At 44.9% G+C, this 15,534-nt stretch overlaps 1 protein-coding gene across 3 annotated transcripts in view; it reads right to left on the bottom strand.

Annotated features, from left to right (window-relative positions):
- The window catches only part of NPL (N-acetylneuraminate pyruvate lyase), a 40,320-nt gene extending 26,651 nt beyond the window's left edge, over positions 1-13,669 (bottom strand). The window contains exons 1-4 of one of the 3 annotated variants that reach the window (XM_027565523.1): positions 13,472-13,669; positions 8,742-8,825; positions 2,489-2,562; positions 1,296-1,383 (exon numbers count right to left, since the gene is read on the bottom strand). In XM_027565523.1, coding sequence (XP_027421324.1) covers positions 1,296-1,383; positions 2,489-2,562; positions 8,742-8,809 — 230 coding nt within the window. In that variant the 5' untranslated portion in view covers positions 8,810-8,825; positions 13,472-13,669. Of the gene's footprint in view, positions 1-1,295; positions 1,384-2,488; positions 2,563-8,741; positions 8,826-13,336; positions 13,450-13,471 lie in introns of those variants that run through there. The other 2 variants (XM_027565522.1, XM_027565520.1) reach the window with 2 other exon arrangements.
- Positions 13,670-15,534: the final 1,865 nt, after the last annotated feature.

Raw genomic sequence — 15,534 nt, 5'->3', positions numbered from 1 at the left:
TTTACTATCCCCCTGTTTCTGGTGCCTTGCTTTTCTGACCATGCTGGGAGGCACATGGGATCTTAGTTCCCTGACCAGGGATCGAAGCTGCACCCCCGGCAATAGAAGCACAGCTTCCTAAACTGCTGGAACTAGGGAATTTCCTCTGGTGCTTTTCTTAATGTTTACCCTTAGCCTTCCTGTTTTCTCACTCCACCCACGGTCTTTAATTGTTTGGGGCCCAGGATTGGACTGAAAATTAGCTGAAAACTGACAGAAAATGCCTATGTGGACGTTCAAATTTGGCGTACAATTTCAAAGTGCCCGAAGTGCTCCAAGGGCTTCTCAGGTGCTGCTAGTGTTAAAGAACCCGCCTGCCAATCCAGGAGATATAAGAGACTGGGGTTTGGCCCTGGGTCAGGAATATCCCCTGCAGGAGGGCACAGCAACCCACTCCAGTATTCTTGCCTGGAGAATCCCATGGACAGAGGAGCCTGGTGGGCCATGGTCCATAGAGTTGCAGAGTCGGACACAACCAAAGCGACTTAGCACACAGGCAAGGTGCTCTAAAGCCATTTAAGGATTGGAGACTTACCTCCAATCTAAGGCATCGTCAATCACTCCCTCCTCTGATCCCTGTTTACACTATTTATCAGAAGGATCAGTGTTAGTTTTCATGGTCTGACATCTCCACTGGATGGTAAGCAACCTGAGGGCAGAGATCCTGTTTTATATCCCCAGTGCCAGCACAGTGCATAATACACAAAGTAACAACGAATCAAACTTGGTTCATTGCGCCTATTGAATCGATGCAGTTCTATTGGTTTCACTGGGCATGATTGAGTGTTATGACAAAAATCCATCACTGCACTGAAGTTTAGAGGATGCAAAAAGCTCCCTAAGACTATGAGAGGAAGCACCACAGACAGCATGCGGAGTCATGTGCAGAGACAAGACGTGATGGAAGCAACAGGACCCACCCTGAGATGGGAAGGATGCTGAGCAGCTCAGCAGAAGGGCCAGCAGCCAACCACCAGGACCCTCGGCCCCAGATCCAAGGACAGGGAACCCACCCCCAGCAAGGGACTGGCCTGGTAAACAGACCAGAGGCAGTTTCTGGTTACCCGATGGGATCTCTGAGAGCCGGGAGTGTCTTGCTGCCCTTCCACATGGAAAGGAAGGGCGTTCCTCTCTCCACAAGCTGACTTTGGGCCAGACTTGTGGCCGGAAGGCAGGAATGCTGTGTCATCTGAGACAGAGCTACGGTCTCTGCCGCCCTGGCAGATAAGGGTGTTTATCTCGATGGAGCCACTCACTTGTTCTTCCCCTTTGTCACCCACTCCTCTGCGACCTGGCAGCGCTCCGAGATGCTCAGGGACAGGCCTTCTCCCGTCGTGCCGTTCACTGTTCCAAACAGAGAGTCAGTCATGGGGACCAGCTGATACCTGTCATTCCTCCGGCACCAACGCTGGCAGTGCAGGGGCAGAAACCCCTGCTCAAGAGGAAGGGACACGGAGACACACCGAGGAGAGTCTGGAGCCAGTGGTGTGATGCCATGTTTCCATTCTTCACTTCAGACCCAGTCTTTTGTTCATCTTCATCTTATCAAAATGACCAGGAAGGTTAGGCATGACTTGTAATTACAAATCTGTCCTTGTTTTCAGGGATAGAGAGTAAGTATTTTAAATGGAGACAGAGATGACTGCTCAGGTTTCAGGCAAGTCTCCGAACACGCCAGGCAAGTTCTCTATTTGGGTTTAATGGCAGGAAAACCAATACCACCCAGTACCGGGGTGTCCCAGCGGTCCTAAGTGGCATTTACTGACAAAGACAATGGTGGGGACTGCAGATCTAAAACGACCTCTGTCTATAGACCTGGGTCCGTGGACTCTTTAATCAATAGAAATTGGTAAAAGGCCAGACGAGAATCTCAGGCAAGGCTTTATGGCCGTTCCTGATGTGGCCGGAGGGAGGGAGAAGCAGAAACAGGCACCCTTGCTCGCTCCCCAGAGTGGCAAGCCGGTCCTTAAAAGGGGTCACAAGAGGGCGGGTCCGTGGGTTGGGCAGGAGGCATAGGTGGTCTGCCCACTCCCTCAGTGTGCTGTATGCGGGCATCATGTATAGCACCCTGCTTTTGCTCCCAGCACCTCAGAAGTGGCCACTGGTCATTGCCTTTTTGTATCTTATTGCTCATCATTTGCCCCAGTTGCACAAGTGCACAGCGATTTTTAGTCCCTTACAGTCTCTTTATAGTCTGTTGCTCTAGGTGCAAGTGCTCTGGTTAAGGGTCCCAGTTCCTGGCCGATTTCAAGCACACTACCCAATTAGATAATCCCTTGATCATCTTTTAGGTCTAAAATTGATGAACCTAAAAATTCACAAATCTTACACTGCTTAGCCAGGCTCAACCATAACCTATAACACAATACTACTGTGACCTCCAGGCTAGTAATCTGCTTTCCAAGGACTGAGCTCGAGATATGTAGAGAAATCCCTAAAGATGACTTACCAAAGACATTCTTCACTCCCTGTTCCTCTACAAGATAGTCCACATACCGACCAATGACTGAAAAGTTGATTTCTCTGAAAAACACAAAAAAATCGGAAAAGAATGTGCATTTATTCTTTTCTAGATTATTCAATCCATGTTTATTGTTTAGTTGCTAAGTGGTGCCCGACTCTTTTTGCGACCCCATGGATTGTATCCCGTCAGGCTCCTCTGTCCATGGAATTTCCCAGGCAAGAATACTGGAGTGGGTTGCTATTTCCTCCTCCAGGGGGTCTTCCTGATGCAAGGATCCAACCTGCATCTCCTGCATTGGCAGGCAGATTCTTAACAGCTGAGCCACTGCTCTCTCGTTAATCGTTATTCAAATCCACCCAATCAGACTGAAATTCTTAGCCTGCTCTGAATAATGGCTGGGTTTTTTTCTTCTCTACTCAGCCACACGTGCCTCAATTATGTGAGCAAAACCTTATTAGTTATCCACAAAGGTTTTACATTTAAACTTCGTCACAAGTAATATTTAAAAAATAATTACTTAATTATCTTTTGCCCTTTTGGGGAAGAGTGATGGGCTGGGGTTAAATGAGAACTTAACATTTTCCGTGTGGCCAGAAGCAATCATTTCTGAGGCAGTAAGAAAATCCAATCTTAGTAGTTGAAGAATTTTCGCACTTAATATTTATGACAATAGAGGAAGGCGTAAAGCCATTTATGTGTTAAACTGAAGGGGAGTAACAGTTGGAAAGGAACTTTGCCATCAGTTTGTCTTTCAAAGTGTCATTTGCGGGACAGCGGTATCAGTATCTGGGGATATTAGCTGGAAATGATGAGTCCCAGGCCACACACAGTTCTCCTGGTCAGAATCTGCACTGTAACAAGATCTGCAGATGATCTGGATGCGCTTTTCAGTTTGAAAACTACTGACCTTGTAAAGATCTGATACTTCAGGCAATAAGGGCTCTTTTCCTTAAAATCATAATGAGTTTGAAAATCTAGAAACTGACAGATCAGATAAAGTGACCTGTTCTCAATCAAAATAATAGGTGGGGAGGATGGAGAATGAAAACAAAGGAAAACAGTGGGGCAAGGGTGTGTTAAATGTTGCAGAATGCATGGTTGACAAGAAAACTAAGTATTGATATGAGTTGGCTAGCACTTTTGCATTTTTGTCAGTGGGGCCAGAGAATACTAATTTAATTTTAACCTTATTAACATTCTTTTTGTCTTATTATTCCTTAAAAAAAACAAAAGAAACCAAAATATCTGAGGCATATAGAAAACAAAGACATCAAAGGGTATTCGTCAAAGGAAACAGAACAACAGAGATGAAAACAAAGAATGCCTAGGCATCCGCTGCCCACAGTGTGCAAGAGGCAACCAGGCCAAGCTGCCACGTGGGCAAAGGCCCGCTTTAGTGTAGTTGAAAGGCCCGCAAGGGGAGCAGGCGCTCTCCATAATGGCTCATGTCCCAGCATCGTTAACACTGCCCCTCCCTGCCCACTTGCTCAAATGTCAAATCCTGGCCTCTCAGTCCCACTGAGCAAGACTCTAAGATGGGGGAGTGGGCTGCCTAGACAATTCATCTCAGGACCCTCGTTTAGGTCAGCTTGACCTGCTCAACTTCTCAAAATCTCTCTGCTTCAGATATTTGTGACCACTCGGAACCACACCTTTACAACACACTTGCCCCTTGCTGCTTCCGTCGGCTCTTCCCCACCTGGAACAAGCCCTGAGATGCAGGAACCATCAGCAGGGGCTTTGTCTGTGTGACAGTAGCTCTGGTTTTGACCGATGATGTCCACCTACTCATGCAAGCAACCAGGAGACACCTCTGGCAGGTCCCAGGGACTTTCCAATCACGGACTGGAAACCGGAAATCAAGTCTCTGGACAATAGCTTATGCTGGTGTCACGGATTCAGACACAGTGGCTCCTGCAGACTTTCACTGAAGTCTCAACATCTCCCCAGTTCCACCCTGGCCACACACTCACACACGGAGAGCAGGCCTGGCCTTTTCACCAAGGAGGAACCTCTAGAGCTCCAGGTGACTGAGGCCTAGTAGGTACTATACTCATTTTAATATGCTTTCTTTTGGTTTAATCTAATGTTTTCCTGGACTTCCCTGGTGGCTCAGATGGTAAAGAATCTGCCTTCAATGCAGGATACCCAGGTTCGATCCTTGGATCCGGAAGATCCCTTGGAGAAGGGAATGGCAATCCACTCCAGTATTCTTGCCTGGAGAATCCCATGAACACAGGAGCCTGGTGGGCTACAGTCCATGGGGTTGTGAAGAGTCAAACATGACTGAGTGACTAACACTTTCACTCTAACACTATTCCGTGTATACTTCAGCTTTCAAAATCAGATGGAAGCTACTCATCCTTTTTGGCAAAATAACTACTCAGTTACTTAAAAACTCCTTTGGGAGAGCAGCATGCAGGGGCTATAACGACCCCACCCTGCCAGAGGCAGAAAGTGTCCTATTCTGGAAATCTGGGTCACTCAGTCTCCCGCAACAGTTACAAAGACGACAGTCTACACAAATCCATCTCCAGCGGGCCGGGCCCTTTGACTGGCTGGGTAACAGGTTTGTTGTTACTACAGCGTGTTGTAAAAATTCTCATGAGGAAGTCCAGGGCCTTCAAGGGAGAAAACACGACTTTTTTCCAGACATTTTGGCCAATCTGAAATGGACTCTCTGTTCTAATGACTGTGAACTTGCCCAGTGGAAAAAGTGATTTCTTGAAACAACTAAGGAAAACAAAAGTCCTTCACTCTAATGTAGAAAAAGACACGAATTGGGCTGGGTAGAGATTGACCTTCCTTTCCAATGAGGCATTAATCCGTAGGATCTCGGTTTCATCAACTGCACAAACAGACATGACAGCTCTGAGTTGCTAGGAAGATTTAAGTGGAATACGTCCCTTAAAATACCCCACATGAAGACTAACACATAGTGTTCAGCCAATCAATGTCAGCTTCCTCTCCTCATGAAATTACAGCTAACTAAATTTACCATATGATGTGTGAAATGCTGAAGATTCAAAGATAAATAAGATATATGCTCAGTCCCTATGCAGCGTCTGGTACCCAATAAATATCCATATATAAGGGTAGGCAGCTCAAAGCCTGTTGGGTGACTTCCCTGGTTAGTCCAGTGGCTAAGACTCCAGGCTCCAAATGAAGGGAGCCCAGGTTTGATCCCTGGTCAGGGAACTAGATCCCACATGCTTCAATTAGGACCTGGCACAGCCAGATTGAAGAAAAAAAAAATCTGTTGGTAGAAACACGCATGTAACAAACAGCTATTATAATAATTATCATAAACAAATAATTGTGATATAATATGAAAGGGTAGGCACAGGGTGCTAAGAGACCACAGAGGAAGGACTCTATAACTCTTTTTAGGGAAACTGGGGAAGAATAACCAGGGGATGGTTTTGATGGATGAAGAGACAAGTTCAAATGGAGCAGGGAAAGGAGAGGATGGTGGTAGAAAAAGGCAGAGGATACAAAATGTGTAAAGGCACAGAGAAGAAAGGGGATGAGGTGTTTTGGGGAAAAGAACTGTAGGAGGAAAGGTAGACTGTAAAGGACTTCCTATGTCATCCCAGGTTCTGGGCTTCCACCTTCAGACCAGTTCATGCCAGACTTCAGTGTGCTAAAGAATCATTCGGGGACACCGCTAAAATACAGGTCCTAGTTCAGTGGTATGTAGTAGCACCTGAGATACTGCATTTCTAGCAAGTTCCTATGTGATGTTGGACCATGCAAGTAGCAAGGCTTAGACAAAACGGAATTCAGAAAGATTCTTAGAGAGTAAATCTAATTTGTTTTTGTTGTTCAGTCGTCAAGTCGTGTCCAACTCTGTGACCTCATGGACTGCAGCACACCAGGCCTCCCTGTCCCTCACCATCTCCTGGAATGTGCCCAAGTTCATGTCCATCACATGATTATATTTATGAGGAAACTCATTGGACTACAGTGTGGAGGATGCCCTGCAGTTGCAGGTACTCAGAAATTCTTACTTAATGGACATCACCACACTATCCCTAATAACCTAACACTAGAGAACTGTGGACTCTCAGTATTTGAATGGCCTTAGAGATTATGTGGTTGAATTCTGTCTCCTTACAAAATATGAGAGAACTTTTACACGGTGAATAGAGCTCCCCCGCATCAGATAGTTAGTGGTGTCAGAGCTGGGGGTTAGGAACCCAGATAGTCTAACTAAAATCTATTTAACCATGTTTTTTTCCCTGCCAATTTCCTCACTTTAGAAGATCAACTTTTGTTCAGAGTCGAATCACTAGAATTATGAAGAAAAAAGAATCTTCAGCCATTCTGAATTATGGAGGACGTGGTTTACTCTAAGAGCCAGGTTAGGAAAACTCCTATCTTGGTAGGTCACCGGGCAGAATTTCTAGGTGTTAGATTCCATGTAGCTCTTCTTTCTGTCCTGTCTCTTAGAAAACATGTCAGAAAAAGAGATTCTCTTGTGGGCAAGTAGGTTAATATCTACCTGCTCTTGGTGGTACTCCAAACCTGCTTCATAGCTATAGGAATGTTTAGATGGAGCAGAAAGATGCAGAGAAAAGGGAACTGACAAAACTTACATGCCTACTAGGTACCATGTAGTTACACACATTTTGATTTAATTTAAATTCTTACAAGGCCCTTATAAAAACACATTTTTATTTCACACTTCAGGAAAGTGAGGGTCGTAGAAGAGAAAATAATTCATGAAAAAAGAGGATATAGTGAATGGAGGCAACAGAGCTAGAAGTATTTGGGAAACAGAGAAGGATCCAGAAAAGCAGAGTCATTTTAGTTATCTCTAATATGTGTGGGTCTTGGTGTCCCAGGAAAACAGCAGGATAGAGCGAAAACACAGATACTCAGAGGGTTCCAGATGAATAAGCAGGACTTTGAAGAAAGCCACTTCTAGGCTAAGAGGGATCTGATTAAAAAGGTTAAAGTAGCACCAACCAGATACAGTGTTCTGAGCTTGCAAACAGGATCTTACTCCATAACAGGAAGTTAAGTCCTGTCTGCTCATGCAATCACATGACTGCTGTTTTATCCGCCCAACAAGTAGCTGACACATTGAGAAAGAGCTGACTTCAGTCTTTCTTAGCGCTTGTGGAAATGGAGAGGCAACAGGAAAAAAAAAAAAGTGCTATTAACCATGCCATCTCAGCAAGAATTTTACTTAGACCTAGTAAAAGATGTGATTTTTTTGAGAATCTTAGAAGTTAAAATGTTTGAACTCCAATGACCTAAGGGAAAACTGTGATACAGCCAACTCTGAATTAAGAACAGTAAAAGTCATAAGAAATGTCATCCACTTTAAAGGGATAGGGTTAAGGTTTGTAAAAATTCTGTAACAGAAGACCAAAAACATGTCTTATTTAAAGGCTTATAGAATATGTCATCTTTCATTTATCCCTTACGCCACAATAGCAATTCAAACTAATTAACCTAAGCACATGCTGACCCTATGCTAAACACTATTACATGGATTATCTCATTTTAATACTCATAACTCCAGAATGTAGGTATAGTTGCAATTAAATAGAGGAAGAAAGGAGAAGCTTTTCTTCTAACATGTCAAAAACAGATCCAAAAGGTGGACCATTCCCCATTGTGTTAATGGTAATGTTCAGGGAGGATTTATATATTGCTCATGGATGCCCGGAGCACGTGACCACTCTGCTAGTACCACCATACTATTCATCTGGAAAATGCTTGCTTGGTAACAATTTCTCAGCAATCATATGTTATTACCTCCCTTTTGCAAGCTCCCCATCATTTAACCGATGTTGAAATGAGTCTGTAAAACGTGCCTTAAGGGGGCCATCTGGCAGAAACCTTCCCCACTTTCTTCAGGGTAGGACATTTCATTACGTCCATGAACAGTCTAGATCCAGCTTCTAGAGGCCAGAGCTTGATATCAAATCCTGCTAAAATGAGATTTTCCTCACCCAACTCCACTGGTCTTATTTGGGATGGGCAGGGCTCTGATGAAATCCAAGCAGAATTTTGCTTTGTGGGGCTACAGACACCAGGAGGAAGGTGAGCTGCCATATATTATCTCATCTTCCTCTGCACTGCCTGTGATACAGAGACCTCTTCTTTGACCTGGGGTCAGAGACACTGTAGGGGTGGAAGCTGCAGAGTCCAAGCCACCGCTACTATGGAGAACTTTTGATCATTATGGTGGAGGGAGATCCCTTTAGTCCCAAACCATAGTTACCCATGCTCAGTCATCGGCGTGATGGTCGCAGCAACAAGACCTTGGAGCTTCTTCTTTGGGGAGGCCATCGAGTTGCTTAAATGTCTGGAAAACATATAATGTCCTTCCTGTCTTCAAGAAATGTCAATTAATGATAAAACTCTGGGGCAAAGTCCATTCCTACACAGTTTAGAACTGTGAAAAATGCTTACAAGTGTACAAACACAGAGCAAATGAGAGGAATGTAAAATGTGAGAGCTTTACACTATAAAGGAGGAAACTATATTTTAAAGACAGGAGAGAGGGAGAAAAGAGAGTAATGTTCTAGGAAAATACCATTGGAAAGGACTCCCGACTTATCTATACAGATGACCAAGGCAGTTTGAAACCTCAGAGAGCAGGGATGAAAAACAGAAGAAGAAAGAATATGAATCAAATTCAGCAAGGTCAAAGACATTACTCAAGTTGAAATATGGTCAGGAGAAAAGGGACAGTCTTATGTCTTTTCATAACTTCATATGGTTGAACAAGAATCTCCCCTTAGACCAGTATTTAAGCCTTAAAAGGCTTCAGTGTGAGCTACATAATTATCTTTAGATTTACCTAACTATCCTTTCATATTCTAGTTTTAATCAGTTTTTCCCTGTTTCCCTGGCTTTAGGAAATCACATCACAAATACTACATTCACCTCTTCCCCACTAGACCAAGCTCCCCCAGCACAGGAAATAGATTCATTTATCTTTGCTTTCCCTGAACTCAGTGCTCTGTTGGACACCTTGTGTTCAATTAAAAAGTGATGGATATGTGAGTGATTGGGCTTCCCTGGTAGTTCAGATGGTAAAGAGTCTGCCTGCAGTGCGGGAGACCAGGGTTCAATCCCTGGGTCAGGAAGATCCCCTGGAGAAGGCAATGGCAACTCACTCCAGTATTCTTGCCTGGAAAATCCCATGGATGGAGGAGCCTGGTAGGCTACAGTCCATGGGGTCGCAAAGAGTCAGACACAACTGAGTGACTTCACTTTCTTCTTTCTATGTGAGTGATTGAATGAGGTATCCAGATTGTAGCTGGATGATGACTCCCACAGAGATCTCTGCTGAGACAATGAACCTAGCACACACTCATTAGGGGTAAAAGGATCCCTCACTACCTGGCAGAGAATGTACCTGCTCATAACCAGCATAAAAAAGCTAAGAAGTTGCCCAAAACAGGCAATGAGAGGCATCAAGCATCCTGGTTAAAAGCCTAGATTCCACAGGAGGCTACTTGCTTCATCTCCTACCTCTGTCATTTAACTAGTTATAGAAGCACTATTAATTTTTGAGCTGGAGGACATGAAAATTTGAAGCCACACATGCAAAGTCTAACAATTGAAGAAGAAAATAAAACATAATCAGACAGTATTTGGTGGCAATTTTACAAAAGATGTTTGGCTTGGTGAAAAGTTAGTGATGTCTATAATTAACAAGAGAGAGTATATAATACTTCTGAGGTCACTTTTAAAAACCCAATGCCAGATTCCCTGGTGGTGCAACAGGTAAGAATCCACCTGCCAACACAGGGGACATAGGTTGGATCCCTGGTCCACGAAGATTCCACGTGCTGCAAAACAACTAAGCCTGTGCACATCCACTGAGCCTGTGCTCTAGAACCCAAAAGCTACAACTAGAGCCTTTGCTTTGCAACAAGAGAAGCCACTGCAATGAGAAGATTGCACACCTGCAAGGAAGAGTAGCTACCCCTTGCTCACCACAACTAGAGAAAGTCCACGCACAGCAACAAAGACCTAGAGCATCAAAAAAAAGAAAACAAAAAACCACCAATGCCCACTATGCTTAAATTTGGCCCACATAAGGTAATATCATGGACTATCCTATTGTGTTCGTTTTTTATAACTGTTAATCTCATCTCCCCAGATAGCATAAACTTCCAGAGTATAGAGATCACTTTTTCTACTTTTTCTGTATCCCCCAAGATCTTGGCTCAAGTGAGCTCTTGAAGCTAGAAACAAGCCAGAACAAGGACAAAAACATGAAAGGGTACAGGTGGCAAAACGTATTGTTTTTGTGGCTGGCCAATGATGATGCCTCCCCTTACAGACAGATACATCCCTGGTGAGCTCTGCTCCTGAACTTAAGCCCAAAGCCTTCCAGTAGTTTTGCTCTGTACTGAAGGGCAATAAAGGGGGACCTTATCAGATACAAAGGATACTAGGATTTCTCTGACTTCTCCTAGTTTGAAGATGACGCTAAATCCTGTTGGAAGTTTTGAAAGAGAAATGTAATCACCTGGCCCATGGGGAAAATGCAAGGCCAAGAACACAGGACCCCAGAGGAAGGTCTGAGCACCAAATGAGGCTGACGCTGTGTCCACTGCACACCGTCAACTGCACGCATCCTCCTCCTGCATGCATCTCAACTCAGGAGAGCCTAAAGCAAACCCGCCATCTGATCATCTAAACAATGTCTTCGTTTGCTCCTTACAGTAGGGGGGTTAGAGCTCTAGGTTTGGAGTCAGACTTCCTGCATTCACATCCCGGCTCTAACACTTACCAGCTGGGTGACCTCAGGACAACTATTTAACCTCTCTGTGCTTCAGGTTCCCCTTCTGTAAACGGGGATAACAGTAATCATTTTTCATAGGGGTGCTGAGAGAATTACATGAATTGATTCTTGTAAAGTGATTAACAGTGCCAGGCTGTCAGGCACATAGTAAGTACAGGTTCAGCCCCCTCCGTGAAGTCTTGCCTGTTGACTATAGGAGACAATAGGCAGCATTCCTTTATCAGCACCATTTCCTGTCATCTCAGCTCCATCGGTACCACCTCCCCAACACTGGCTACTCTTTTCTATTCAGGGACTAAGTCATTTCCTTTCCATCTGTTATCATCTTTCCCTGCAACCCTTCCCGCTCCCCTTACTGTCCTTCTCATAACTTACACATCGTTAATTACCTCTTATCTAGACATACATACATATGGGCACAACTCCATACTAAAGGGGCTCAAGAAGGTTCAAGAGATAAAAGTTCAGAGAGCTAGGTTCCATATCAAGTCTCCTAGAGGCTGTACACTCTAGATTTCCATATTCTTGTGCTTTTAGCTGCATTTATTTCATATTTAGGGCAGTTACAAGGATATTCTTAGGATGGTCAAAAGCCTGGACTGGCAAGATAGAAAGACTTATCTATCTATGTCTCAAATTAAGTGCACTTAAATACAGCTTGCTTCGTTAAAACATATGGGGCTTGGGATAAGAGTTGGGAATCACTGTCCTAACCCCAACTCTCTTCTTCAACACAGGCAGGCTACCAGACCAACCTAGTAGCTCAGACATTTCTGATCTTGATTTTGCCCTGCTCAGAAAATACTAATTAACATCTTCCCGGTTTCCACAGGACAAATAGCCAATTTCCTGGTCTATTATCTCTGTAGAGATCTCTCCACACCTGAAGTGCACCAGTCCAACTGGTCCCTGGTGCTCTGCTGCAACCTACCTCATCCTGGCTCGCCTGTTCTCCCACCCAGAATGGCAGTATCTCCCATTTCAGCCCCTTCAGTATAACCAACTTTTGGAACTCACCTTAAATATGAGAGGACACTCTCTGATCCTCTAAATGAAAATAATTTCTTACTCTTTAGCATTCCCTCAAACATTTGCTTTTCATTAAAAACTACATCAGAGATAGGTAGTTCTGGCTCTTCTTTTCCAGTGTAAGCCATCAGGGGGCAAGAACGGTTCAAAAATCTATCTTTGTGCGGCGCAATACACTAAATAAACGAGCAATTTGCTGGCTTTGGAAACCATGAAAATGCTTCAGGAAGTGAAGTGAAGTCAAAGTTGCTCAGTCGTGTCTGACTCTTTGCGATCCCATGGACCATAGAGTCCATGGAATTCTCCAGGCCAGAAATACTGGAGTGGGTCCCTACTCCAGGGGACCTTCCCAGCCCAGCCATCGAACCCAGGTCTCCTGCATTGCAGGCGGATTCTTTTCCAGCGGAGTCACAAGGGAAAATAAATGAGTAAAGTTTGCTGGCTTTGTAAACTGTGAAACTGCTTCAGGATGAGATGGAGTTAAAAAAAAAAATCACAACCATGGTAACTGAGAATGATCCATATTTTGTAAATAGGAATATTAAGAATATCATTACTTAAACACTTATTATTCTCGAAATCTTAACACCTCTATCCACAGACAAGAATCCTTAATGCAAAGAATTCAAGCTGCCTAAGTCAAGCTCTCTTAAAAGAACAAAGTTAAAAAAAATCGCTGGGGGAGGAAGAGGAAGATGCAGTTCTAGACGTGGAAAATCACTCCAAAGACAGAAATACTTGGAAAGATACAAACAGAAATAGAGAAACTAAACACACAAAAATGCAGAAATACAGCTTCCCATCAAATGAAGGGACTGTATGACTCTTAATCCCTAAACTCTCTTCTCCCCAGTGGCTGACTCTGATTACTTTTAAAAAAGGATCCTTGAGGCCCGGCTCTGCGGTCTGGACAGAACCTAGCGGAGTGGGTCCCTCTTCCCGTCCGTCCAGACACTCCCCCCGGGCCGAGAGGGTGTCGCGTTCACACTCCCCCAGGCTCCATTTCCCAGCTTCCCGGCCCTGACCTTTGCGTCCGGCCGTCACGGTCTCACCCACCCCCGAGTCCACTCCCTGACGCCCCTCTGCGCTCATTCCCTGTTTGTCGGTCTCCATGCGTCCGTCCGTCGGTGCGTCCGTCCACGCCGCCCGGGCGCGCTCACCCAGCCGCCGCGAGGCCGCCTGTGCCGCTGCGCTCCGGCTCCCAAGCGCGTTCTTTATCGCGGCAGCCGCGCACCACGTGCCCGCCCCGCCCGGCCCGGGAGCTGCAGTTCCGCCCGCGCCGCCCGCAGCCCAAGGCCGGGCGCACAGGTGGAGTTCCCTCTGCCCGGGGTGTCCCCGCCAGCGCCGGGGTCTGGCTGCGCACAGGCGCGCAGCTCCGGCTCCCCAGCAGCTGTGAGCTCGGAACTTGCCCCTGGGTTCTCCGAGCGGGCGCTCATCCCGTCCGGCCGGCACCTCCCCTCAGGTGCAGCCACACCTATCTTTTTCTCCTGCTGGGCCGGTCCTTCCCCTTCTGGGGTCCTTTCTGTGTTAACCTGCCTTCTGCCCGAGGCCCTGCAACAAAGGATTTGGAAATTCGGGCTGCTGTTCTAGAAGCGTGCCGAGAACACTGCCTGCCCCTTGGGGATTCCCTGATCTTCCAGCTCCAGCTGCTGCCCCAACCCCGCAGGTTCTCCTGTTGGAAAGAGATACACCTAGAGATTGTTGTCATACTGAGTGAAGTGAGTCAGAAAAACAAATATCATATGATGTTGCGTGTAAGTGGAATCTAAAGAAATGGTAAAATGAACTAATTTGTGAAACAGAGATAGAGTCAGGTATAGAACACAAACTTGCCGGTTACCAGGAGGGAAAGGGGGGAGTGGTAAAATGGGAGACTGGGATTGACACATACACATACACACTACTATATATAAAATAAATAACTAATAAGGACCTACTGTATAACACAGGGAACTCTATTCAGTACTCTGTAATGACCTAAATGGGAAAGGAATCTTAAAAAAAAAGGATATATGTACAGGTATAACTGATTCACTGAAACTAACGCAACGTTGAGAATCACTATATTCCAGTTTTTAAGAAGAGATGAACCGATATTAAAAGCGGATTTGTTACTAATGCAACAGCTTTTCTGGCTTATTCTGGAGAACAATTGAAAGAATTTTGAAAGGAAAAAGTATTTTTAACCAAAATATCTCCACTTGTAAAAATGTCAAGAGTTTATTTTCTAATATCAAGTGTTGTGTTAATAAATCAGAAACACAACCATAAGCAACTCCCTGAGCTTTCTCTTGCTGATGTGAATTAACCTCAGTTTTCCATAAAAGTCAATGGGCAGTGCTTATTTCATTTAGAAAAAATGGATTTCCTGAAGTGCTTTCTAGTTTGCAAAGTGCTTTTAAATCCATTCGGATAGGTCTTTCATTGCATGTTGCACCAGAAATTAATTCATTCCATTCAGTTCAGTCGCTCAGTCATGTCCGACTCTTTGAGACCCCATGAATCGCAGCACGCCAGGCCTCCCTGTCCGTCACCAACTCCCGGAGTCCACCCAAACACATGTCCATTGTGTTGGTGATGCCATCCAACCATCTCATCTTCTGTCGTCCCCTTCTCCTCCTGCCCTCAATCTTTCCCAGCATCAGGGCTTTTCAAATGAGTCGGCTCTTCATATGAGGTGGCCAAAGTACTGGAGTTTCAATTTCAACATCAGTCCCTCCAATGCGCACCCAGGGCTGATCTCCTTCAGAATGGACTGGTTGGATCTCCTTGCAGTCCAAGGGACTCTCAAGAGTCTTCTCCAACACCACAGTTCAAAAACATCAATTCTTTGGCCCTCAGCTTTCTTTATAGTCCAACTCTCACATCCATACATGACTATTGGAAAAACCATAGCCTTGACTAGATGGACCTTTGTTGGCAAAGTAATGTCTCTGCTTTTGAATATGCTGTCTAGGTTGGCCATAACTTTCCTTCCAGGGAGTAAGCGTCTTTTAATTTCATGGCTGCAGTCACCATCTGCTGTGATTTTGGAGCCCAGAAAAATAAAGTCAGCCACTGTTTCCCCATCTATTTGCCATGAAGTGATGGGACTGGATGCCATGATCTTCGTTTGCTGAATGTTGAGGTTTAAGCCCACTTTTTCACTCTCCTCTTTCACTTTCATCAAGAGACTCTTCAGTTCTTCTTCACTTTCTGCCATAAGGGTGGTGTCATCTGCATA

The sequence above is a fragment of the Bos indicus x Bos taurus genome, chromosome 16 (assembly GCF_003369695.1).
Source record: "Bos indicus x Bos taurus breed Angus x Brahman F1 hybrid chromosome 16, Bos_hybrid_MaternalHap_v2.0, whole genome shotgun sequence".
Lineage (NCBI taxonomy): Eukaryota > Metazoa > Chordata > Mammalia > Artiodactyla > Bovidae > Bos > Bos indicus x Bos taurus.
The sequence above is the reverse complement of the archived record's forward strand: the minus strand, read 5'-3'. Positions and strand labels throughout refer to the sequence as shown.